Genomic DNA, 26677 nt, shown 5'->3' with positions numbered 1-26677 from the left:
AAAAAAAAAAGAAGACATATCATTTTCTACTTTAAAATCTTGGAAATTCCCAAACCAGAATTTAATTGGCAAATGGGAATTTCCAGTTTTGGAGTATTCCCGTGCAAAATTGGGATTTCGCAGATAAAAAGATAAAATTTCACGAACATTTTTGGGAAATCCCATGTCTCATTCAGGCATTTGAAATGTACATGATACATTTTTGTGAATCCCATGTCTTCTTTGCAGGGGGTGCGATTAATTTCTGGAATAACCCATTATGCTAATTTTATTACAAGTTCATAATTCAAGTCATGGTTGCATTTATATATTCATTGTACGTTAGCGATTCCAGGATGATGGGTTCTTCATATACAGGCGTGTTGTGTACTCCAGCTGGTTCCCAAAATAATGGCGCTGGAAGGATAATCGCCATACTGCCAAATATGGCTATGAAGAGAAATATCCACAGGAGACACCGGTCGATTACCAGGCCAACGTATCGCCACTCTTCCTCAGACTGAAACATAAGCAAACAAGAACTAGATAAATACTTTTTGTTTATAAACCTATAGGCAATAGAGCCAACTTAGTTCGATTTTTTAATCGACCACCGATGCTTGGTCTATCCTTATTGTTAATTGGTAAAGTCACATTGAGTGCAATTTGAGAAAAATGTCAAAAACGCGTTTTTCATAGTTTTACGTGATGATGTAAGATGATTTGGAGCATGAGACTTTAAAAGGTTTGTTAAGATTGAACAATTTGTCTAATTTGGTTGTATTTACCATTTGAATTGCTTATCTAAGAAGGAGGCTGTTGTACTTGACCTCCTTTTCAGATTAACACAATGTGTTGCATAATACCATCTTTATTTTAAATTATTGATAAATAAAATGTTTTTTTTTTGTTCAGCATACTTTTTTTAAGAGGAGGTCACATCCAGGACTACGAGGGTTGGTCAATAATATCCCGCAACCATTATTTATCTCCGCTCATGCATGACTTAGATAACTGTTACTTACGAGCAATAAAGTTTGTACCTTTGTCTTTCAAAACGCACAACAATTAGTATCAGAGTACCTTTAATTATGTAATCTCATTTGCATAAAGTCATTGCTATCTGTACACTGACAATTGTCAACATTGGCGAGAAATTTGAATTGGCTTTGAGGAACGTGTAATAAAAAGAAGCAGAAGTAAGGACCAAAGCAGTTTACAAGCCTGATTTTTGGTATGAGGTCATCTGAGTATATTCAATTGATAATTGTGAAAGAAGAAATGTATCCGTCAACAGATGAGGAAAGGGACCGTCTTTGAACTTCACCAAAAATAGGCCTATAACAACAAGCAAAATGGTGTGAAAATCGCGAAAAAGAGCCCACACGGCAGAAGAAAGAATCCAAATTATCTCCAAAATAAAACAAAACCAAATATGGTTATTGGTATGGTATTAGAGATCATAGTCAGGACAATAGAACTTGTTGCAACAAAAATAGAAATATGCGCATGCGTTGATGGTATATGCATGATTGAAAGTACCAAAAATGTATGAAAAAAGTAAAAATTCATCAAAAACGCGCTAAAAATATGACTAATACAAGGTTTGCGGAACAGTAGCTGTGTGATTGAATTGCTATACCAAGTCTTATGCTAAAATTAGACACACCTTTCGAAATTCAAATTTCTTATTCAATCCAGAGCCTCTCTATGGTGTGCTACTTTAATTACAAAAACAAGACCTTTTGAAATTAAGGGTTCATTAAGAAAGAAATGTTTATGGTTTCACCACTGGGACCTCCCTTTTTTTTTAATCAGTAGATACCCAATCAAACCAGGTACCATTGGTTAAATTTTGTCATCGATTAATCTTTCTATCTCTTATTATGTAAAGAACAATGGGTGATAAAGCCTACTCAAAATTGGAGATATTCAACACGATTTCTTTTCTTTAATGAAAATGGTATATGTCTAAAAAGAGTCCAGCATCATGCCTATGTTATCGGTCTATAAAGCTGCAAAAACCGTGGCAGATTCTATACTTTTATTCTCGAGATATTTGGAATTATGTAACAATACCTCAATTTGGCGCGAGATTTTCTTGACTACTTTTCACCATAAATCAGGCAGTGCCCATACGCTATTGTGCTTATGCTAATGTCATTACGTAATCAAGCATTCAGCATCGCTAATACATATTCGTTTTGAAAGACAAAAGTACAAACTTGAATTTAGCGTAAGTAACAGCCATCCAAGTCATGCATGAGCGGAGATACACCATAGTTGCGGGAACTTATTGACCAGCCCTCGTATAATACCACCTTTATTTTAAAATATTAAAAGTTTCAATGCAAGAATTAAAGTGGTTATGTCCATGTAGTTTCAATTCAAGAAGGTGGTTATTATAATTTATATATGTCCACGTGTGTTGACTTGACCCCCGTCAGGTTGTATCTCTCAGAGTCTTTTACACATGCTTTACCACATCACATCACTATCGAACTTGCATAGAGAGTGTAGAGAAACTGACACCAACTCATTATTCATAATTTTGTGACTTAACCCCCTTTCAGATCCCAGGTCCTCAATTATGATAATTGCGTATATTGTATTGTTCATTATACATTTTCCCGTTAATTCTCATAAATTAGTCATCACTCAAGCATCGAAGGAACATCGTTGGTCGATTCCAAGGATCGTACAAATCTGGCTGCGATACCTCACAAAAAATGTCATAACAGCAACAAACAAAACGTACTTTGATAAACGAGCCAATAAACATGGAGAATATTGAAGTGATAACAAACTAGGTTTGTCTAGAAAAGATTGTGATTATTACAATTAAAAATGGCTAATAGAGTTCGAGATGGCTAGAAACCTAGAAAACGGAACAGTTAACAAAATGAAACTATTCCCTCAAGAATTACAAACAAGAGTAGAGCGAATACAAACAAGTACTGAAACTAGGTCGTTGTTCTAGATATAAAACCTTAAGGGCCGGTTTCTCGAAGCATGGCTTGTGATCAGGCTTCCAAAGCCATCAGGCTTAAAGCCCAGTTAGTCATTGTGTTTACAATTTCACAGCCTGCTGGCTTAGGAAGCCTGATCACTAGCCAAGCTTGTTCAAGAAATCGGACCTTACTGTTTTTCCAGTGTGGTGGTTAACAAGTATTTTGTTGCGCGACATTTATTTATTTATTTATTTATTTATTTATTTATTTATTTATTTATTTATTTATTTATTTATTTATTTATTTATCTATTTATTTATTTATAAATACTCATTAGTTATGTGAAAAAATATATAAAATTGTTAACGATTTTTGATGTTATAAAGAAATTTAAAGCAACATTTCAGTAATATTGTTTCGATAGAAGTATCACTTTTGGAGTTCATTGTGCTTAAAATCAGATTTGGAATCGACACTCTTTTTTATTTTAAATTTGTTACCAGTACGTCGTCACTCTGCTACGATAATTGCTTAAGTCATTTTTTGTAATTTTAAGAAAAAGTGCAAAAATGGTTCAAGCATCCATTTAAACATAGTTGTTTATTCAACAATTTTTGCACAAGAACAAATGAAAATGAGACAAATTAAAATGAATAGGGTGATTACGTGACTGATGCATGCTTGAAACATATTTTGTAAAAAAATAAATTAAAAAAAACCCTTTTATCGTAGCAGAAAATACCAAATATCAAAATATTAAAGACATTCTATGAACAAATTCTATCACGCTCTGCTTCCTTATAAATATAGGCGTATGGATTACGACTATCCATTTTCAATCCAATTTTTTTATCCATTTTTCCAGCACATAAAATAAAAACCAATTAGTCATGCTGTTTGTTTTGTTTTATTTATATAACTCATTTAAAGATCCTGGTCAACGTGGTCATTCGTGTGGAATATATTTTAATGTCCTATGGAAACGAAGTAGTTGAATTGGTTGAGGAAAATTATGCTATACGTCATCAAGATAGTATATTGTTGAAATCACCATATACGTGAGTTGTTATAAATTAAATCACACGCGTTATACATTGCAAGCGGTTACTCATTACATGCATGCTAATCATCTGTTCCCGTTCGGATTCAGTAACACTTCATAAAAATAATCATAATCACTGAAAAAAACCGCCGAGATCCAAATGAACACTGAAATGAGTAGCACTGAAATTTTCTGCTAAAAATGCTTCAATGGTGTTTCAGTGATCATTTCAGTGGGATTAGTAGTGTGTGGATTCAGTGTGATTACTGAAATGACCTCGGACACTTATCACACTGAAACCTACTAATCTCACTAAAATTATTACATTTTCAGTGGGGTGTCAGTGATTATTTCAGTGTTACTCATTTCAGTGTTGCTTCGTTAATGTTGTTACTCGTTTTAATATTGTTTAAGCAACTGATAATTCCCTATAAGTTCCCTATAGACAAATCAAATTTCACGCATTCCTACACCTCAATGGCAGCCATAGCTGGGTCCCCCTTAGGTCTATCCTGCCTAAAATGTATAATGATGTGGCCTCGGCGGGGATATTAAACTGCATTCCATCACCCGTCTTACACATAGACAAAAGAATGATGAAAGTTTACAACACAAAACGATTCAACATCGATTTTTAAGCGGATTTAATCCACCCAATTGGGCAGTAACAACACCAGTTTGGTGCAGACGGGACCCAGTAATGGCAGAATGAATTCTGACCATCACTTGGCTCGTTGGATTCGTCTATAACGAGACGTTCAAATTCCATGTGGTTCGCATCAAAAACGTATCATTTTTGAAATTTTAAGGCGAGTAAAAACTTCTTAAAATTAAATATTTTCGACATTACTCACTCATTTCCCTCGATTATGTCACATTTCGACTGCTCACTGTCAGAAGTGGGTAAGTGCAATAGCTACCATGTGTATATCATGTATATATGAGTACAATAGACTTGTGTGGGTCCCCCGCTAAATTGCCAAATGATCACAGGGCAGCTATTGTACTTATACCCACTTCTGGCACTGAGCAATCGATTTGTCCAACCTACCTGGTCAACTATATCGTCCATTCTCAGATTTTCTTCAATAAAATTCAGCCCATGCAGAAGCTCGCGCCATTCTCTTTTGATTGGTTTCTTCCTTCTAGAATCGTAGGCGAGTAAGCTTTCATCCATTTCAGAATCTCTGCCTTCGATTTCTTCCATTAAGGAAGGTGGCATGCCACCCATGCTGTCATCAAGTTGTTTGTATAGGCGATTGTTTTGGACAGACGATTTTATTGGATAACTGTAAATGAAGAAATGCATTACCAAATCATCTAGTATTAATCATTTACTGCCATTCTTGTGTTTCCGTATTAAATCGATCTTAATATTAACTTGGACTTCTGATAGCCACAATTAACTCTTGGGAAAAGGGTACAACTTTAATAGAACTCTCCTGGGGGTTCTTTATATACGTCGTATATGTTCAAGATCCCAAAAAGGTTCTTAGGTTCTTTGTAGAACCAATGGGGATTCTAAAGACCCTTTGAAGACAAACCTTCAAAGGTTCACCCAAGGACAGCTGATGAACCCTTTTAGAACCTTTTCCCAAGCGTATACTATATTGTATATAATGTCATTTCCCGGGCGTCATTTTCGTGCATTTATTTTGGTCTTCAAATCAGTTTACCACGACGACAAACATTTGGGGAAATTTCGAAACTTTTGACTATATAGATTGAGGTTATTTTCCGAAAAAAATTTGGAAAAAGTATCCATCCATATCCAAAATTGGCTTTAAAAAGGGGGTCATTGATATACCAAAAGGCCGAAAATGCTACCCATGTTTGCGGCACGTCTCCTTATGGTCAGGCGGCATAGGAAGCGCAACACGTGACGTTTGAGGCTGGCGAAGATACAGGGCTGACAGCCCCATTCAAAATACACGGTTAGCAATTACAAATGGAAAATTAACATACTCACAGTGGGGTACTTTGTCGAACCCCGACGGTTTTAGAGTAAGATAATTTTGCTTTGACACCACATAACAAATTTAGAATTGTTTGTGAAGATTTCATGATTATGTGTTAATCCAATGGCGACCTCAAAATTGGCGATATCGCTTCCATCACCGCCTGCTTATGGTCATTTGTATTGAGTTCCCCCCCCCCCTCCCCCTATTGGTTCCTTACCTGTTGTATGTATGGTTAGTGCGCATTGATTTCTCCATCTTTTTCTTCATCTTTTTATCTTTCTTCTCTTTAAGAACTTCCGGTCTTTCCATCATCAGTAACCATGGCAACTGTTCCAGAAACACTCGCCTCACCCAAGGTGACATGACGTGTGTGTAGACTGTTCTAAAATGCCAGTTGATGGTGACAACGGTTGCCACAATGGACAGAGAACACATTCCCATCGTGAACAACATGTATTGTCCAATTAGGGGTATTGTCTTTGAAGTTGGTGGAATTAGATCTGGTATAAGCAGTAAGAACACAATTAAAGCGAGGAGGACTGAGATGGATAACGTAATCTTCTCTTGAGCATCGGATGGCAGGTAGAAGACTAAGACCGTCATCAGTGAAATCAGTACGCATGGGATTACCAGAGTAATGACGTAAAACAACGGATTTCTATGCAGAACAAAATAATACGTCACGTCAATGTACGTTTCCGCACAACAAGGGTATTTGATCGTATGACGTTCCACGGGCGTCTCGACCATTTCCCACTCTCCGTTTTCACGATAATTTTCACGTTCAACTTTGTCGCTTAGAGGTTGTAAGTCGACCAAGCTACCGTCGTACGTCCATGTGCCGAATTTCATACGACATTGCTGTTCGTCGAATGGGAAGTATGAGATATCGATACTGCAGGAGCTGCGGAAGATGGCGGGAGGATTCCATGCCACGGTGCCGTCAAATCGTATGTTAGCACTGTTTGTTACGTCAACTGCATAGTTGCCTTCAGCTCTGAAATGGAAAGAATTTGAAGCAGAATATAGTTATAATAAAGAATGTTGTGCATGATGTGTATTAACTAAAACTTCAATAATCTTCTTCAGGTGTCTTACTTGTGTTTCAGTTTCGGTATCCCTTAGTTTCTTCAACACTTCACTTGTCCGGCACGGTAAACCATAACCATAACCCCAACGCTGACCCTAACGCTAACGCCATTGCCCTAACATAACATTTTCTAAGTTATCTGGTCTTTGATGTTGATTGGCTACCATAAATTCAAATGTTGTACCGCGGTACCGTATAAGTTCTCTTAGATCAGTATATAATAGCTAGAGCAGATATTATTTGGTGTACTCTTCTAGCTATTATATGCTGGAGCTGGATATTTTATTTCATCCTCTTTGCATTCAAACGGATGTCCTTCCGCCATTGTGAAACTCGCATGAAGATACCGCAGCTGACTACCCAGCAAACACAAAAACGTTTTAAAAACGTTTTAAATAAGTTATATTTTGGCTTTTGGTTTAGGTAAAAACGTTTTAATAACATTAAAATGTCGGGTTATATAAAGGTCATGATAACGTTTTAAAACGTTTTGTATGAAAACAAACTACAACAATATTTTTAAATGTTTTCAAAAATGTTATTGTAAACTATTTTTGCAAACATTTTTGCCAAATATTTTGTCAATACTTAAATAACATTATGTTAAAATATTTGAACCCAGCAAACACAGAAATGTTCTTAAAATGTTTTTTTTTTCAAAACATTTTAATAACATTTAAATGTCGGGTTATATAAAGGTCATGAAAACGTTTTTAAAACGTTATTGCAAATATTTTGGGCAAATATTTTTCGCAAAATATTTTATCAACCCCAAAATAACATTCTGTTTAGAATGTTTTGTATCAAGGTTTCAAGAATGTTTTTGGAATGTTATCAAAACGTTTTTATACCCTTTATATAACCCGACATTTAAACGTTTTCTGTAAAACATTTTTGTTTGCTGAGCAGTAGATTATCAAAAATGTTTTAAGGTTATGAAACCGTTTTATACTCTTAATATACCCTTTATATAATAACCCGACATTTAAACGTTTTCTGACAACCTTTTATAACCTTTTGCGAATGATGTCGGAAACGTTTTGTGTTTGCTGGGTACATGCCTTTCAAATGATCTGGTCATGCAAAAAAAACATTGCCATCTATGGTACGTAATGTAAAATAAACAGGCTTTTGGATGAATGTTCAACTTTCAGTTCGTCTAATTCAACTTTTTCAGTGATGTTGCAAATACTTTGTCAAGCCTTAGAATACGTAGCAACCTTGTCCTCTAACTTTAGAACGTGTTTATACTGCCTACTCCTTGAGCGCATTATATCGACGATATCTTATTTGTGGAGTAGCATAGCTAAAGAGAACACCAAAAAGAGGAGTCTGCCATAGGTATGAAAAGTTGATGGAATCTTACGTATTGTAAAGAACGATATCAGGAACCCATAGCTGATCAATAGGTATTTGCATTACTTCGATGCCCTCAAAGTCTTTCGGATCCCACACCAGCTTGTAATCTTTCCATTTCTGAAGTGAAATTAACAAAATTACAAAGAAACTCATTTGTTAATTAATTAAGTACACTATTAAATACTTTCACGATGATATCGTCGGAAGTCTTTCCTTTCATACCCAATGCGAATAATCGAGTACGTATATTACAGTGTTCTTCGTTGGTACTTTCATCAGTTTCTCACCAAACTATATGAGAACAACAAAGTTCAGTGATATTTGTGACTATATATATTAGGTTTTAAAAAAGATAGCGCCATTCTACTCTTCGCATTTAATTATTTAAAAGCCAGTGAAAAGTTTAAACTTCTTTTTGCCATCCTAAGATATAATAAAGCCACATCTACTTTCTTGCATACATTTAAATGTATTCTTATGGACCCAATTCCAAAAGTTACTGAGAGAGTATAAAATATCTTTAATGGAATATGGTTTTTTTCTGTAGATATAAACTAACCTGTTTTAGCCACACACTCGTAATCATGATCTGGTTCTTCTCATCCTGTGAAGTAATAAAGAATAAAAAACTGAAATCATATTTTATTCATTGGCAAAGCAATATTATCACCGCGATATAAGTGCGTTAGTGTCATAGAACAGACAGGATCGTGAGTTCGAGGCTCGGCAGGACAAAGTGACTCGAATGGCGCAGGATACTTCGATGAATTTGTTATACGCCTATGGCTGGGCGGTTTGTGACAAAATGGTGGCAGCGGTGGGATCCTGGTATTTCTTAACACCAGGAGGACCCATCCATTGGAAAGTGTAAAAAATGCCTGACCGAGTATGTCTTGTAACAAGGACGATCAAACCTGAAGGCGCATGGACGTGCTTTAGAAAGAGGAGGGGAGTACATTGTCACCAAAGTATAAGTGTGTTAGTGTCATAGACCATACGGGGGAGTCTTGTTTTGGTCTACGCATAGTTCGCTCGCCTTTTCACCACAGGATTGTGAATGGGTTTGATTCTCGGCAGAACCAAGTGACTCGAATATAGCGTAGGATACTTCGATGAATTTACGCCTAATGGTTGGTCGGGTTGTGACAGGTGGGATCCTGGCGGACCCATCCATTGGAAAAATGCCTAAGTGACCGAGTATGCCTTGTATCAAGGACGACCAGACCGTAAGCCGCGATGAGGTACCTTAGAGGAGGAGGGGGAGCATTTCCACAGAGGTATAAGTGCGTTAGTGTCATAGATCAGACGGGGAAGTCAGGGGCGTAACCAGCTTTCTTGGTGGGGGTGGGTAACAATTACAGGTGCATCATTTGACCCAGTGTTATCGGCTGGATACGCTACTGCTTAGTACCCAAATTGTTTGTACAAGTGGAATATTTATGAACCAGATATGGATTTAGTGCAGATGACCTTGTTTAGTCCAGCTTTCCAGGAAGTGACCGCATGAGCTTTTTGGGCTAAAACGTTGGTGAAATTTGACCGATTTTTTAAGGAGTTCCTAGCGTAATGAACTGAAATCAGTGACCAATTAGCTGGATCGGTTATTGTTGCTTTTGAAAGAACGGTCCATTTCATTGGTCATAACAAATCGCTTTTGGCTAGCGCTTGGGGTGTTATCCAGAATGGATTAACAGAAAGACAAACGCTTCGGGAAATATACAGTTTCATGTTGAACACCGTTTTAATTAATACATTACATGTGTGATCAAGTCATGTAGGGATTCCAACTGTTATTAATTAACTTATAAAAGCAATTTATGATGGTGGTGTAAGCTATCACACTTCAAGTTATTCACGATAGCCCTGCAATTTTTTTTATTTAATACTGTTGACAGTTTCTTACTTTACCTTTTACATAATCTATGAAACGTAGTGTACTATTTTCAACATGTACGTTATGTTAATCATGACAAAAAAATACACAGAGTCAATAGTAATAAACGATGTAGACTATGCCATAGTCGAATTTTATTAAAAATATGTTATTATTAGTCATGATGAACCCATTTCGTTGAACTCAAAATTATACTGATGTTTATTAAAATTAAAGTATTCAATAGTAAAATGGTCATAAAGAGTTAAAAATATCAGACGATTAGTGAAAATAAAAGTAATTGAATGCAACATTATCTTGCATAATTATAACGGCTCACTTTAATACTGAACAATTCTGATTTTGGAATCTACCAGTTTATTGATAGCGAACCCCGAAATTTCACTTGGGAAGCTAACAAACAGAGGGAGTAGGGTGACTGATCAGATGTGAAAATCTATCAATTGTGCACACATTAATTAAATCAGAGTTTTAAGTTTAAATACAATATCCAGAGTATGCACAATGGGCAAGTGGACTACGGGGTAGTCTATAAACGATGTGGCATTATGACACCCATTAATCAATTCAAAATATCGACATCGTGATTTTGAAACCGTGATTACAGGGACAATTACAGTCAGGGATATAATAATACAATAATGACGTGGAGGAGGGGCGCCATGTCCAAAAGGTAAATCGGGACGTTCCACTGTGAAACACCTGCGTAATCTATCAGCTCAACACGGGTGTGTCAAAAGACAAGGATGAACAAAGATAATCATTAATTCAGACAATCAAAGAACAGGCAATTGGAAAATTAAAAAGGTTTGCTAATGCAAACGTTTGATCTATCACGTATTGTATGACACGTGATACCTCATTTAATTCAATGCGTCTTGATTTTGTGTAAGATGGTCATATGATTTACATGCAGCGAAGTTAAAAAACAACACAGAATGCCTCTGGAGCATTTTAAGGGTTGTTTAGTGTTCCGGGATTTAGGGTTAGGGTTGTTTTGAATTTTTTTTAGTGTGTTTTCAGCAACTTTAGGCAATTTTGAAAAAAAAATGTTAAGCAATTTTGTGAAACTTTTAGTAACTTAATGAAATTTTGAGAAAATGTTAAGCAATTGAACACATGAATACAAAACCCACCCAAGTCCATACTTTGGCCAAATTGAGTTATTAAAGCATGGGAAATTGTTGCTTGTACATAGGCCTATAACCCAATCTTCGTGCGTCTATTGGACACGTGAAATCAATGTATATGTATACTCAGCATGCATGATACACATTTGTATTTTAGTTTTCTCAAAATCACATTCCAAGGACTTGGGTGGGTTTTGTATTCAGGTATTCAATTTTGTGAAACTTTGAATAACTTAAGTTTCAAGCAAGTTAGTAAAACTTTGAGTAGCTTTATACTATTTGACACTGAATTTTTACTACTTTGGGCAATTTCCCCTGTGGAATGTGGCCTGATATGTTGTGTGCTTAAAAAAGCAGTTTTGCTGACCAGTACATGACTATACTTACTATATCTACTAACTGAGATAACGCCACACCCATGTGCACGACGATTATTTCGGAATTGTTGGCCACTGGTCTAATAAGTGGATTGTAGTTGTTCATAAGTTTCTTATACAGGAGATCAGCGCTGCGTGATGGTAGACATCCTGTAACAAAACAAAACATAATGAAGCAATGTGGTGATTTAAATGTAATAATTTCAAATTATCACTGATTTGTAGGGAAAAAAATAGGCCCAGACAAAAGGCAGTATAAAGTAAAATCAGATTGTTAGATTTTCTCAAAAATGTTAATTTTTGTAGGAATTTGCTATGCTATGCTATAGTTGGATTCCTTGCATCATTACTTTTCTGAAAATGTATACTTTTATATACTTCTCATCATTGCATTTAGAGATACAATAAAAAAACAATATCTAAATTACTGACTCGAGAAAGATATACAGACTAGGCAAGAATTAAAGTTATAAATGTGTGATTTGAAAAGAAAATGTATGCCCAGGGCCGGATTTACCTTTTGGGGGCCCTGGGCCAGGCCAAAATGTGGAGGCCCCAAACGCACCGCGAGGAAGGCATGTGCACTCAAGGGCCAAGTTTTTAGATTCTATTAGAACATTTGCGCGCGAAAAAAATTCTCAATAAGAGGATTTTTGTGCCCAAAATGAAGCTGAATTTTGCTATATAACAAGACGATGCGCAATTTGCAATTTTTGTACCCTGTTTTGGCCCAAAACATGATTTTTTCGGCTAAAATGGAAGATGCACACTGCACAGGGCAATTTTAGGGGCCCCCAAAATTTGGGGGCCCTGGGCCCGGGCCCATCTGGCCCTATGGCAAATCCGGCCCTGTGTATGCCAAACAGTAAGTATTCTCCCCTGTGATTTGAACTCATCCCAATCATACTAGATTATTGTTACGAGTCTGATACGAGTAATTGTTGAAATTATGGCTTATTTAAGGTGTATTGAATGTGCAATGGTATATGTAAAACTTAGCGCCACAGCCCGACGAGACACACTCCGTTCATGATAATTAAAACTCTTTCTAATTCAGTATCATCTAATACTATTTTAAATCCTCGTATATAGCTTGTTACAAGTATGCATCATACTTGATATCATCGTACGTGTACCAAGTATTATAATGTTTTATAGTTAGTTTTACTTGCGCTTACTGACAACTCATTTGTTTAAGGCAGCTGTGTACTCTAGACATTGTTTCTTTCGCAAAATTGAGTTTTTTTGATATGTTTGTACTTTGTTATGTTTTTTATAAATACAAGGAATGAAAATCCAGATTTGTAAACTCCAACTGCAGTATTTTAAGGATTTTATTTCACTATTCCACCCGTGTTTGTAATTGAAAAGGAAAAAAATCTTTGTTGTACCAGCAGGGTACACGCGCGCAACAACGCATCGCGTTGCGTATCGCGCAATTTGTTAACGCACAAATACGCTACGCATACGCGACGCTTATCTGCATGCGCGGCGCATCTTATGAAAACACCACGGAAGCACAAAAACCTACTGGTCAAATGGCTCCGTTTTAGCTGATAAAATATAGGTTTTTTCAAGTTCTTTCCCCCGATTTAAATATCAAGTTATGAATGGATTCCGCTCAAACTTCTCAAGGGGCCGTGGATTTACCCGATATTTATATAATGTAAGGTAGAAAAATAAAAACTGCCGCATTCTCCTGCGAGATTCGATGAAAGTGCAAAATGTGACCACTTTAAACTTCAACGGCCATTATTTCACTGTTCATTTTCTCGGTAAAATGACGATTTAGGTACACGATAACTCAATAAATACGATCATCGTATCGTAAAAAGCATGATCGACTCAAGAAAAGGTTTTTTCATTTTTTTATATTTTGGTCTATTTCCGATTTTAGGCATCATTTTGTGCAAATAGGCGTTTGTGAATTTTAAAAGTTCGATTTGATGCCTTATATGGTCAATATCTCAAAAAATAAGGCCAATATCAAAAAAATTTAAAAAAAACGTTTTTGGAATGGAGCCTCAAGATTGAGCTAAAAACAAAATAAAATATTTTGGAAAAAGTGTTTTTTTGTTATGATGTACCTAACAAATATTGCCAAAAACTCACTTTCTTCATAATTGTTGTTTTTACCCCCAAATCTGTATTATAGATTTATTGATGTCTTGCCTTCGTAAAAATTTATACTTGTATATGTCTTGCGCGGATAATTACAAAGTTATTGCACTTTTACTACATGCATGTCTGAGAGTACACAGCCTCCTTTTAAAACCAAATATTGTTCAACTTCTTCCAGCTAATTCTTTAATAAAAACTTCCGTCTTTCAACACGCGATATTCAAAATTCCCGGGCGCTGAAATTGTCAGTGCCGCCGACAAGGGGGGGTAACCGGGGTCGTTACCCCGGGGCCCGGGGTCCTAGGGGGCCCGTAAAAAGTGAAGAGAAGATACTTTACTATGGGGCATTAAAAGCCAAGAAAACGGACCTCAGGGGCCCGTAAAAGGTTCAGAATAGATATCTTGCAATTAAGGCATATTTTCGTTACTTTACTATACGGGCCGACAAAGGTCTCTTTTCTTAGGCCTAAGGTATCTCTTCTTTGCTTTTTACGGGCCCTCCGAGGTCTCTTTTTTTCTTTTTATGGGTCCATTATATATCTTTTCTTTGCTTATTAAGGTTTTTTTACATACTCACTAAGGTCTCTTTTCTTTCCTTAACGGGCCTATGGTATCTTTTCTTTGCTTTTTACGGGCCCACTACGGTCTTTTACGGGCCCACTACGGTTCTTTGCCTTTACGGGTCCATTATAAGGTATGTTTTTTTTGTTCTTTTACTGCCCATAAAAACCAAACAAAAGTAACGGGCCCGTAAAAACATAGAAAAGAGACGTGCATTTTATTAAAAAAATACAAGATAGCGTTTGAAGCACACACTCTAATAAATATATCACTTGAATTTACTCTTTGCTTTTGCCAAAATGATCATCCTCGATATAATGAAATCTACGAGAAATCAGGGGAGTGCACAGCTTAATCGTGGGAACACAAATTGCAATTTTTCGCGCGCATTGTGCCCTACTGCCCTTCACTTTATTATGATCATTTACCTTAAAATTGGCAATTTTTCCGCGCTTCGCACGGAGTTTCTTTCAATATGTCCAATCTGGGAGCAAAAGTCGCTAATTCTAATTACAAATTTTTGCGAGCTTGGCGCGCATAATTCACCGGTTCATACTTGGATCATTTTAGCTTCAAATTGGCTTTAAATTGGCAAATTTTTTACACTTCGCGTGGAAGTTGTTCAGAGAAACTTAATATGGGAGCAAAATGCCGTTCAAATTGTAATTTGTGCGCGCTTCGCGCGCATTTGTCTCCTTCAATGTTCATATTTGATTATTGGCATCTAAACATGCTACTTTCGCTCCCGTCTGCAACATATGTTCAAGGATTTTACACCAACCTCCCTCCCCCATGTTACAAAGAAATTTATGCCACTGTTGCCCCCCCCCCCCACACACACCCCCACACTTATGAAGTCCTGCACCGTCATCACTGATCAAAGGGGCCCGTGCGTTCACATTGCCCCCGGGCCCGTAATAGCTCTCGGCGGCACTGGAAATTGTCGTGCAATGACGTCCCAGTATACAATGAAGGCTGACGACAATTGATCACAAATAACCATGACGTCATTGCACCAGACAGTTAGCGCCCGGGAATTTTGAATATATATAGAAATAGCGTGTTGAGAAACGGCTGTTTTTATTAATTTTTTATGGTCAATATGAGTTAGTTTTAAATAACACCACGTGATTCGTGCTTGATAATTATTTTTCTAACATATAATGCATAATGTTGAGATTGCCGGAGACTTCCTTTAAACTCATTTTACTACCGATATTTTCACTTGAATGCAGAATTCTGGTGTCATCAGTAAGTAGTTCATATTCAACTTACAAAGTCATAAATCAGCATATAACTAACTCCATAGAATAATATTTGGAGAGTTCAAGGCCGTTCAATTAATACGCGACGCTCACATAATGTAGATTAATATGGTAGGCTAGTTAGTGCTGTTCATAAAAGGAGTACCCGGAAACGGAAAATCGACGTTCATGTAATTCTTGCATCTTGCTTTTTTTTAATATATATTTATAATGTAGGCCTATTATTTTAAACCAGAAAAATTATCGGATACAAATGTAAAGATTGATTTGGATGAGAAAGTAGAGTTAGACAGATTTTCTAAGTGCAGATTTTCTAAGTGCAGATTTACGTAGATTTAACAAACAAAGGATGCATCTTACAGTCTGCGTCTTTAAAAAAACCCATGTTAAATTCGAATCATCTTTATGCATAGAGATAATTAATTTTGTTCTCTGTACGGTTAACGAAAATGCCTATATTAATCCATTCAAATATCTTTCCACAATATGGGCACATTTCTTCCGCTGTATGTATATATCTTTTATATTAGTTAATGAAATGTAAGGGTTTACTGAATCTCTGGAATTGTGTTTATAAAGCATGCATGCGTATGACCTTGGACCAGTAGTAAGCTCTTTAATTGATCGAGTTCATTTACCGAAGACACCATCTATCGTCATGAGATCATATTCCGCTCATTACAAGTAGTAAGCTTTTTAATTGATCGAGTTCATTTAGGCCTACAGAAGACACAATATATCGTCATGATATCATTCCGTTCATTGAAAACCTAACCACCAGAACTGATATTAAGTATATGGTATATATGGAAGACTAATCTGAATATCTGGGGTGTGTTGGGAGATGGTGTCAAATAATGTTTGATAGAAAATGTGCTTTCCATAATTTAACATTATGGTGCTCATAATGTATGGTGGATTTAAGGAGACTGAATTTGAGTTGTGTGGGGGAGGGGTGTGTCTGGTGGGGGTGTGTGTGGCGGTGGAGGGGGGTTAAATTGATGAATTTCTGAACGTTGTTCTGATATTATCATTTTTGGCCTTCACAACTACACAACTATAAACAAATTCTTAATTTTTATCACATTAACAATACATCTGAAGTGAAATATATTAAGCATAAACAAGTATTTAGAATTTCTGTCGTTTGGAAAGGTTAGTTCTGCAATTAGGAGTTGTCTTTCACACTTGTCTGGTTGTCAGTTCAGTGGCAGACCTTCTGAATAAAATGAAGAAATGGAAAAGGTATATGACCGGGCAAATCAAGACAGGTTTTGCTGTGTAATTCAGCAATTTGTCAAAATAATTATCTGTTCATCATAATATGCTTGTAGGCTAACAAAAGCTGTAGCTTACAATTATGTGGAATCAAAAATGAAAATGACACCAGTATCGGCTTATATTAAAACTGATACAAAATTAGAGTGAATTTAAAGCCATACAAACGTTATTTTGAAATGAATTTATTTTTTCCAAACCTGCAGATTTGTTGGGATCAGGGGCGTAGGCAGCTTTTTTGGTCAGGGGAGGCAAAATAAAATTTTTGGGGCAAAGACGAAAAAAATTACAGTTGCATCATATAATACATAGAGACAAAAAGGCTTTATTGGGACGATGCGCGCGCGTAGCGCGCAAAAAATGTTACCCTATTTTTGACCATTATCATGATGGAAAGCCTTAATCCTTGCAATATGCGCGAGTAGCGCGGAAAAATTGTGTATTTTCGGGCTGAATTTTGGTAGAAAAGGGCTCCTTGCCCCTTTTCTTTTCATTTGCTCTCCTGATTTTCCCTTTTATTTTTTGTCAGAGGGGCACTTTTTTCTTTCATTTTTGTCAGGGGGGGGGCACTCTGCCCCCCTCCCCCCCGCTGGCTACGCTACTGGTTGGGATATTATACACATGTCCCAACCTTTACTATCTATGACTTAATTATATTCAGCTAAATTCGTCGTACTGACAGGAAAACATAAAATAATTGTCTTAATTAAGGGCTGGGGTATGAACGTTTGAACAGTATTTATTGTGGGACCTGAGAGTACATCAGACATATCGAATTGAATTCTGAATACGAAGAATCTCCTGATGTCTGATATCAAATAATTTTGATTTTTTTTTAAAATAATTTTTTGAATAATACACATTTCATGGCAAATGATTAAAAATTGATATTTAACAGTCCTCGAAGTAGCCTAAACTTTATAAATCTAATGATATGTACTTAAAGTGTATGTAGCTGGGATGAAAAGCCGACGATCAATTGAAAATGTAGACCTTTCCAATTGAAGATATGGATTTTCCCCCGAAACACCAAAAAATGAGGTCTTTGGGGGAAAAATGTGAAATTGTAAAAGAAATGTAAAATTTGTATTATATCGCGAATTTCAAAAAATCAAAATTAGTTGATATTATAGAAGGACATTCCTCGAATTCAGAATTCAATTCGGTGTGTCTGATGTCATGGATGTACTCTCATGTCCCACAAATAATACTGTCGAAACGTTCATACAGAGCCCATAAGATAATAAATCCCAAATAGAACTCCACGTTAAACGACCAAGATAGTAAGTGGATTTTCTTTTAATTTTACCTCGTTGTGTCAGCTTAAAATGATCAGAAAACCTTCCTCATAATTTTGGCAAAGAATAATGATAATGGCAAAAGGAGACTTTCTGTACCAAAGCTGTTGTGGGATAAACCAGCAACGAAGTTACAACATGATGCTATTGCTGATGAGAAACTTTGTAGACGCCTGCTCCGCAGGCGAATGAAATGAAATGAATGAGTGAAATAATAATTAAAAAACAATTCGAAATCGTATGGCTTTAACAGGTGAACACCTTTCAATATCCATGCAACCTGTATTATAATGTGGCATATTTTATTTAAACATAATGACATTATGATGATGGATACGTCACACATCAGTGGTGATGTACTCCAGGGAGGTGTGCTGTTTATAAATCGCCGCTGAATCACAACCCACTTCAATCAGTTGTAACACCCAATTATTTCTGATGTTTATTTTCGGTCCAATTGACCATGTAGATAACCATATTAGATAAAATAAATATATCGTCTTTTTGATGATTTATTTATATTAAAATGATGCAACTTGAACGTCCATTTAATAAGGCTAGCAACTATTTTAAACTGTTGCGATTTGGTATAGTTCACAGCATCTTGCGAATGGTAGTGAGCATTGGCAAAACTTCCATTGATCATTTCTGGGATCATAGCGAGTGCGTAGAAGAATTCAAATATCACAGATATACTTTTATAGGTGCTGCGGTTCCTGAGTTATGTTGTAAAGAGGGCCGAAACAACAACACTTTTGTAAAACGTATATAACTCATTAACAACAATAAATCAAGCAAGTTTTCAATATGTATGATTTGTAGAATGAACTTTTGCAAAACATCAAAGTGTTATTTTTCAATAATATATCGATTTTGATAATGAAAATGGATTTTCTTTGGCTGCTTCGACCAACATGTAACAATACTTCGTCTACCCTTAAGAATATGAGTCAAGTAAGCCAATACACACATTTATATTCCATATAGAGTTCTTTGCCGCTCGAGAGCCATTTACCACATATTCCTCTTGTATGTCACCTTTATTTGTCTCTAATATCTGAGTGCCAACGGCATTCAGGTAATACTCCCCTCGGACCTACCTTAAACTTAATTAACTATGTAATAGTAATACACAATGTATCGTGATCATTGTGTTTATTTATTAAAACTAACATGTTCAATTTGATATATTGATATAGCATAATGAAAAACCTTGAAAGCATAATTATTATTTTTGCATTGTGATCAAATGCTATCTAAATATCGATCAGTGGAAGCTTCAAGAGTACTATAAGGAAATAACTATTATTAAATGCAATCCCTATGCAAACATATAGGCCTATATATATTTCTGAATTCTAATACCACTGCCTATTACATGTACATGTAGGCCTATAAGGTTAATATTGAGGTTAAAATATAAGGTTAAAATTGGTTGAGGGCACGGTGGCTCAGTGGTTACGGCCTTGGACTCATAATCTGAAAGCTTGCTCGACGTGCGTGGGTTCGATTCCCCGTCCCACCACCGTGTTGCGCCCTTGGGCAAGGCGCTTTGCCTCGCTTGCCTCACCCCACCCAGGTGCAATGGGAAGCTGTTAGGGGTAGTCACAGTCGTTGTACTGATGGACCCTGCGCCACTTGTAGGCTGCAAACGTGGTTCCGACATATTCTAATGACGGCGGAATAAATGTAAAGCGCTTAGAGGCTGTTTACGGCATAAAGCGCTATATAAATGTCTACATTTTATTTATATATAGTCACAATAATAAATTAAATATTTTAACTTATTCTTGGGTAAAGTTTACCTAAAAATAAGGTTCTTTTACAGTGTATGGCTCCAAACTGTTTCCTTTGGATTATTAAAGTCCCATTCAGCGCATTTGCTCATTCGAAAAGAGTTGGCTCCAGTAATCATAAATGGATATTGACATTGACAATTGAATTTGAAAGTCATCATGCGCTCTGAAGAATATTTCGAGGGCTTTGAGCCAGAAGCACCTATGTCCATTTGTTTTCTCAATTACATGTTACTCATTTCGGCAACAAATGTACGGTTAATTTTGCCCTCCATAATAAATACAAGTGACTTTGGGGTATATAGGCCTATGCATGGTAACTTGAACAGTTTATAGTTAGACGCAAGTGACCATGCATACCCCAAAAGTCACTTGCATTTTCTTATGGAGGGCAGAATTAACCGTCCATTTGTTACCGAAATGAGTAACATGTAATTGAGAAAACAAATGGACATAGCTGCTTCTGGCTCTAAGCCCTCGATTTGCAGTCTCTGAAACTCCGGTAGAATCATACTTGAAGCGTTCTTTAATTTAAAGAAAGGATTCTGCATAATTATCGAGCACATTTAAGACTCAAGTGGCTTCATTTTATAAGCCTCCTTTTTTGCTTAGAGTGTATGGCTGTTGTTATATTTAAATTCAATATACATCTATGTAGTTGAAATCTAGCACTCTCCTAACCCAAAATCCGGATAATAACCAGGACATTTTAATCTGCAGTAGCTTGCAGTAGAGTATTTTTTTACATGCTCGTATTATATATAAACTAAAACAGGTGGATAGTGTATGCAATATACATTGTCATCTTCCAACGCGGTAGTCGATCAGTTACTATTAAAATAGTTAACGGAAACCGGGAGGAAATTGAACAATTATTACCCTTTAACAGTATTTATCAAAATATCATAACTTAATATAATAATATTCTGCAAATTGCTAGTATAAGCAACTAGGAGCTAGGACTGAGCGGTAAGCCAGATGCAGAGCATTTTCACAGCATGTTTTTGTGTCATTTCAAAGTAACACCACAGAGATATACAAAGGGATAAATACAAGTTTTTCTAATATAGAAACAGACCTACACATCAAATGATTTCTTTGTGCGTAGAAGAACGTCTTAATTAACTTTATGGTTAAAGTCAACGCCGAGGAATCGGTTATCCCAAGCGGCGACAAATATTACGTGAGCTGAACAAAAATTCAATTTACGCATCCACGTGGTTCTATAAATAGATCCTATAGCAGAGATAGCTATAATATGAATCGTTAAGTTAATTTTGAATTGGGCTAAAATATTGCACAGGGTTTTAATATTGGTTTCAAAGTTAAAATACCTAGAATACGCTCTTTAACACTCTCCACGCCTGTGTTGACTGCAGACGACAATTTTCCATTTTTTTTAAATTTAAATATTTCAGAACTGTAAATTGTCATGACCATATTTGGAATCAGCATGAAAAATGCATTAGAATAAGTACAAACAAGCCTAGTTTTGGTTCAGTGGTTCTTAAGATAGCTCTTGATATTTTGAGCCATGAAAGATCATTTCTACCATCTACAGCCCAATACTCTACTGCCAAATTCCAGCCATTAGATTGAGGGCCAGCTTCAGCAGGGAGGTTAATCGCTTTCTGGGTGCTTCCTCGTCAGCAGCTTCTAAATGATTTTTTTTGTCTCTGCTGTTAATGCCCAGTTATGCCATGTCGTAACAAAAAGATATCTCAAAACTTGGACTTTTTATGTTGAAGCCTATATGTCTATAGAGCATAAAGCTTACGAATACTGAACTGATACACATACCTTTGTGAAATTAATGTATTTTGTCTATCATGTCTATGTGCATCGACATAGGCCTATTAAAAAGATGTTTTGTATGGTTAAAGAAGTTTGAGATGATATAATTTCATGAAGGCTATACATTTATAACGCGTATAGGGGCCTATATAATTAGCTTTCCATCGGAACATTGGATTGCTACGCCTATCATCATTATTATATGTCATATAAACTTTCTGCGCATCACTCAGACTGATAATAAAAATATGACACAACTTACATATGAACAGCTAATGCTAGCGCAATTCTTACTATATTTCCTTGTATGGACATATAACATCCCTTGTAAGATGCATACAGCCAGCATTGCTATCAAGTGCTTAATGCAACAACATACCATCTGCATGCAATAGCTGCCATGTGCTTTAGTTTTAGATATGTGTGTAAAACTTAGAATAAGGAAATTGCCAAATGTCTACAGGGGGCAGCTATTGCAGTTAGGACTTTCTTGCCCTAATCTCTTGTTAATAATAATCACATTATTAAGTTACATCTTGACTCCGCATTGTTTAGCAGCGTAGTCTTACCGTGCATTGGACACCCTAGCAAAACGAATCCAACGGTTCAACATATTAAACATCGTCTTAATCTTATCTTGAAAATACATCATATAGATAACTACTTCTTCTTCTTCTTCGCCCATCTTCTTTTCCGTCTTCCACATCTTCTTTTTCATCTCATGCTTTGCCTTCCTCTTTTTGTCCATTTTCTTCGAGCTCTTTCGCCTTCTTCAATTTACTTTTTTGTGTGTTCTTCTCCTTCCCAGCTTCTTCCTTCTTCGTCGTCCATTCCTTTCCTTTACTTCGCTTTCTTCTGTCTGTTGACTCCTTTCTTCTTCCTCTTCACCATAATCATCGCTTCAAATCCTCTTTCAATTCTTCATTATTCCAAAGTTTTTCTTTATGTTCTACTTCTTGCGTATGCGAGTAAATGTTTACTGTTTTTCTCCTCCTGTTTGACGTTTTAGATATTAAACCACGTACTTACCGATTAGATGTCTTGTCATACAAGAAGACATACACATGTATCATTTCGCTTACCATTATACTGATTGCTAGCTTCCCTTTCACTAATTAAAAGGAACTTTTTAACATTTTTGTGTTCAAAATAAATCATCATGCTAACATGTTTCTGTAACTGAAAACCATAAAATATTTTTCTGACTCATTACAGTACCATTTTTTTTTATCTCTGCTCTTTTAAAAATGAAAGTAACTCTCGTTTCACTTCTTTTCTTCGCTTGAATATATAAATACTTCTTAATTTGATATTTCATGAGAAAGTCATTATACATTGTAATATGTTCCAGCTGGTGCCGTTATTATGGTAATATGGGTGGAATAGAATACCATTTTGGTTAGTCTTTAAACCATGGTGATTTTGTTTGTGAGCGTATTAAAAGATCAGCTGGTAGAGCGAAAGAAATTTAATCAGGAACACGTATAGATTTTGAAAGGACGCGCTGAATGAAAACTTTATCCTTTGATGATATGAGTATTAGAAACATAATACACATTTCAGTCGCGAAAAGGGAAAAAGATAATTTCGATTAAATTGGTTAATTACCATTATTTGTAATTACATTCATCTCAAGTTCTTGAAACATTTCGTATAAAACACTTTTTCATTACCTGGTTGAAACCGTGATGAACACGCACTTGGGCACCAAACTTCCTAATAATACTTAATAGAGCATTTTAACTAAATTACCTATGCATCATTTTGGAACGTCGTTCGACAAACATATATATGGCATAAACTGTAAATGGTATATAACAGTAAAATGGGCGAATGACGCAAGAGAGCTCAGACTAGCTATCTCCTTTTTTTCTTAAAGCGAGTTGGAGGGGAGCATGACTTGGCACTGTGTTTGCACTCAAAATTTGATAATGAGACAAATAAAGGTGACCCACAAAAGGAATGGAATGGGTTCTACCAGGGATATCCCAAGTTTTAAAGGACAATTTTCTCGGAGGAGGAAAAAAGCCGAAAACTCGTTTTTATGATTAATATTATTGGCCTTAACTCAAGAACCGCAAGATCTATGGCAATATAAGGCGATTTATTAGCTTCCTATTTGCTATCAAATCAATGAATTAATGTACATGTATTATTGTTAATAGAAGTGCACTGTAGTTTGTTTTAGTTAAATGGCTAAAAGGGGAAAATTTAGCTCCTATCATCCCGTCCCACTCGCCTTAAAGATTTAAACTGACGGTGGTGGTCGTGACATTTTGCACGCAGTCACTGGACCGATTACCATTTAGGCGAAAAATCCCAACATCCTGTTCCAGTTTCTTGATCCAATTTGCCAACTGATGTATTAAATTCTGTGCGCTCATATGGTTTCATCTGTACATGATATGACATTATGCGATCTAGGGCGATCTGGTTATGAAGACCTTAAAAGGTAAATAAACAAACTATATATATTTGATACGGTATATTGAACCAACAAGTTCTTGACGCATGCATATGAAATAGTGAAAATTATTGTTGCCAAAGCCTATAATACCAAAACCAACCCAGGTCCACTTCCTCACCGCCCCACAGTTCACGAACACACACCCCACCCTACCCTCATACACCCCTCCCCACACCCAACCACCCATAAAATCTACCAAAATAACGAAAAGGGTCGTATAAAAAGTCTCGAGTCAGTATATAGCCATATCCGTTTAGTGGCATCATGGACCATGGCTATTTGCGACAATCAATACAAATGCATGCAAAATTGATTTGAACCAACAGTATAAAATAATCGTTACAATAATGCATTATTTAAATAAATTCATGTAAAATGTTATGTAACAGTATCGTTATTAACTTTAAGGTCATTGTTGCGTATATTGTTGTGCACGTGACGTACTTTCAATGATCGTGATCATGGTGATGCCCGAGTCTAGTCATATATCCTCATCAAAGAAAACTTGAAATGATACATTAATAATGAGTAAAATATCTTTATTGGATAGTATTTAAAGGTATGGCTATATTGATTTATATAATGTGACAGCATGCTTAAAAAATACATGGCAATTAAATGTTTTCTGTGTCAGAACCGTCACTTGATTTTTTTTCCCTGAACATTTTACACCTTTCATGTTAATGCAAGTTAATGCAAAGCCGTCGTGACTGCATTTTTGCCATTTTATAAGAGAAACACTTTGTGTATAAATTTGTTTACTTATTTAAATTTTTAAAAAACTTTTTACTTATTTCATTAAAATTTATAATTGTTTCTGAGACTTGTAAAATAGCTTAAAATGTGCACATTTACAAATTTTCATATGACCAATTAATGATTCAATTTCGTCTTTGGCCCAATGTCACGGTCATGAACTGCTGTAGACGAATAAATACTAAAACCCGTATTTGAAAAAGTTATATAAAAAAACGCGTCGTTATACCCGAACTCTTTGGTTTGTTTAAAGGTTACTTAACATATTTTTAACATGGATTTGAGACCAAAACGAGTGCTAGTAAAACTTAATTGGAAGTAGCGTCATCGGGCGTTATGGTAACTATGTTTACATTTTAGTTCGTGAAGTATAAGAGCTTATAAGTACTGTAACAATCATAATTCAAAACAGTAACATTCGTCATGACACACAATCACACACACTAATTTTGATTTTTTTTAAACAAATTTTTAGATAAATTATAGTGTTGTAGTTAGCCATATTATTGGACTAGAATACATTCGAATTTTTCCCCTCCTTACCTGTCATGAAGCAACATACGATGACACATATCAGATGCAACGCCAAATTGGAAGACATGGTCACAAGAAATCTTCTCAGTCGTCTTAAAAACACAATTTATTTCCTTAATCTAATCTCTATTCGATGGTACTAGCAAGTACTAGGCTAGCAAGTTCAAATCCCGTCAACTTTGAGCGGATTTCATGACAAATGTTGCCGTATAGTTTGAGGCCATTTTGTCACCACCAGTGTCCTAGCTCTAGCTCCGGTTTACTTCACTGCTTTATTATTTGTCATGATTGTATCATTCGGCTCCACAGCACTTAGCGAGCGGCGCATCCCATATGCATTATTAATAAGCCGTTGTAAGGATCTGGCAATTGAAATATTTTATTATGTTGAATATTTGCGTGAATCATCTTCTGTTGAAATGTTTAACCCGGACATTTTCTTACAAGCTTGACACCATGTAAATGACTAAGTGTAGGGAAGAATGCACAAATGTCAAGTTTAGGCCGTGTAAAATTAATATTTTGGTTCTCGTCCCCTCCCTCCTCAATTTCTGGGATTTGTCAGATTTTTTTTTTTTTAAATAGATTTTTCAATTTTTTAGACTTTGGAATGATTTATGAAATCTTCATACATATAAATAAGTTTATTAGAGAACAAGCATCACTTCCAAGTCTTTTTGTGGTACTCTAGGGGTTTATCCTCAGAATCTCACATCTCGAGCACTGTTGGAGAAGACCGAAAACTACTGACAATGCTAATTTTACATTGAAAAAAAAAAAAAAAAACACCTCCTCCCTCATCAATTCATGAAAATCCTCTGGACGAGAACCAAAACATTAATTTTATACGGCCTTATATTTCAAGATGCGCATTACAAAGAGCGCGTTGATTTTCGAGATCATATATTTATGCGCTTTATTTATTTATTTATTTATTTTTAGTTTAAGCACTTATTGATCATTAAACCATATTCCTTTCTGAACTCAATGCATACTGAAGTCTTTTTCATGGTATCACAAAAGA

The 26677-nt window shown here is 35.9% G+C and overlaps 1 protein-coding gene across 1 annotated transcript; it reads right to left on the bottom strand.

The window, feature by feature from the left end:
• Positions 1-26677, bottom strand: LOC140136045 (neuronal acetylcholine receptor subunit alpha-6-like). The gene is made up of 8 exons (XM_072157745.1): positions 26649-26677; positions 25663-26015; positions 11794-11933; positions 8942-8986; positions 8390-8499; positions 6151-6930; positions 5024-5261; positions 1-499 (listed from the first exon to the last, which is right to left on the bottom strand). Exons 2-8 carry the CDS (start codon positions 25718-25720, stop codon positions 287-289), a joined length of 1584 nt encoding a protein of 527 aa, XP_072013846.1. The 5' UTR covers positions 25721-26015; positions 26649-26677; the 3' UTR covers positions 1-286.

The sequence above is a fragment of the Amphiura filiformis genome, chromosome 16, assembly GCF_039555335.1.
Source record: "Amphiura filiformis chromosome 16, Afil_fr2py, whole genome shotgun sequence".
NCBI classification, from domain to species: Eukaryota; Metazoa; Echinodermata; class Ophiuroidea; order Amphilepidida; family Amphiuridae; genus Amphiura; species Amphiura filiformis.
The sequence above is the reverse complement of the archived record's forward strand: the minus strand, read 5'-3'. Positions and strand labels throughout refer to the sequence as shown.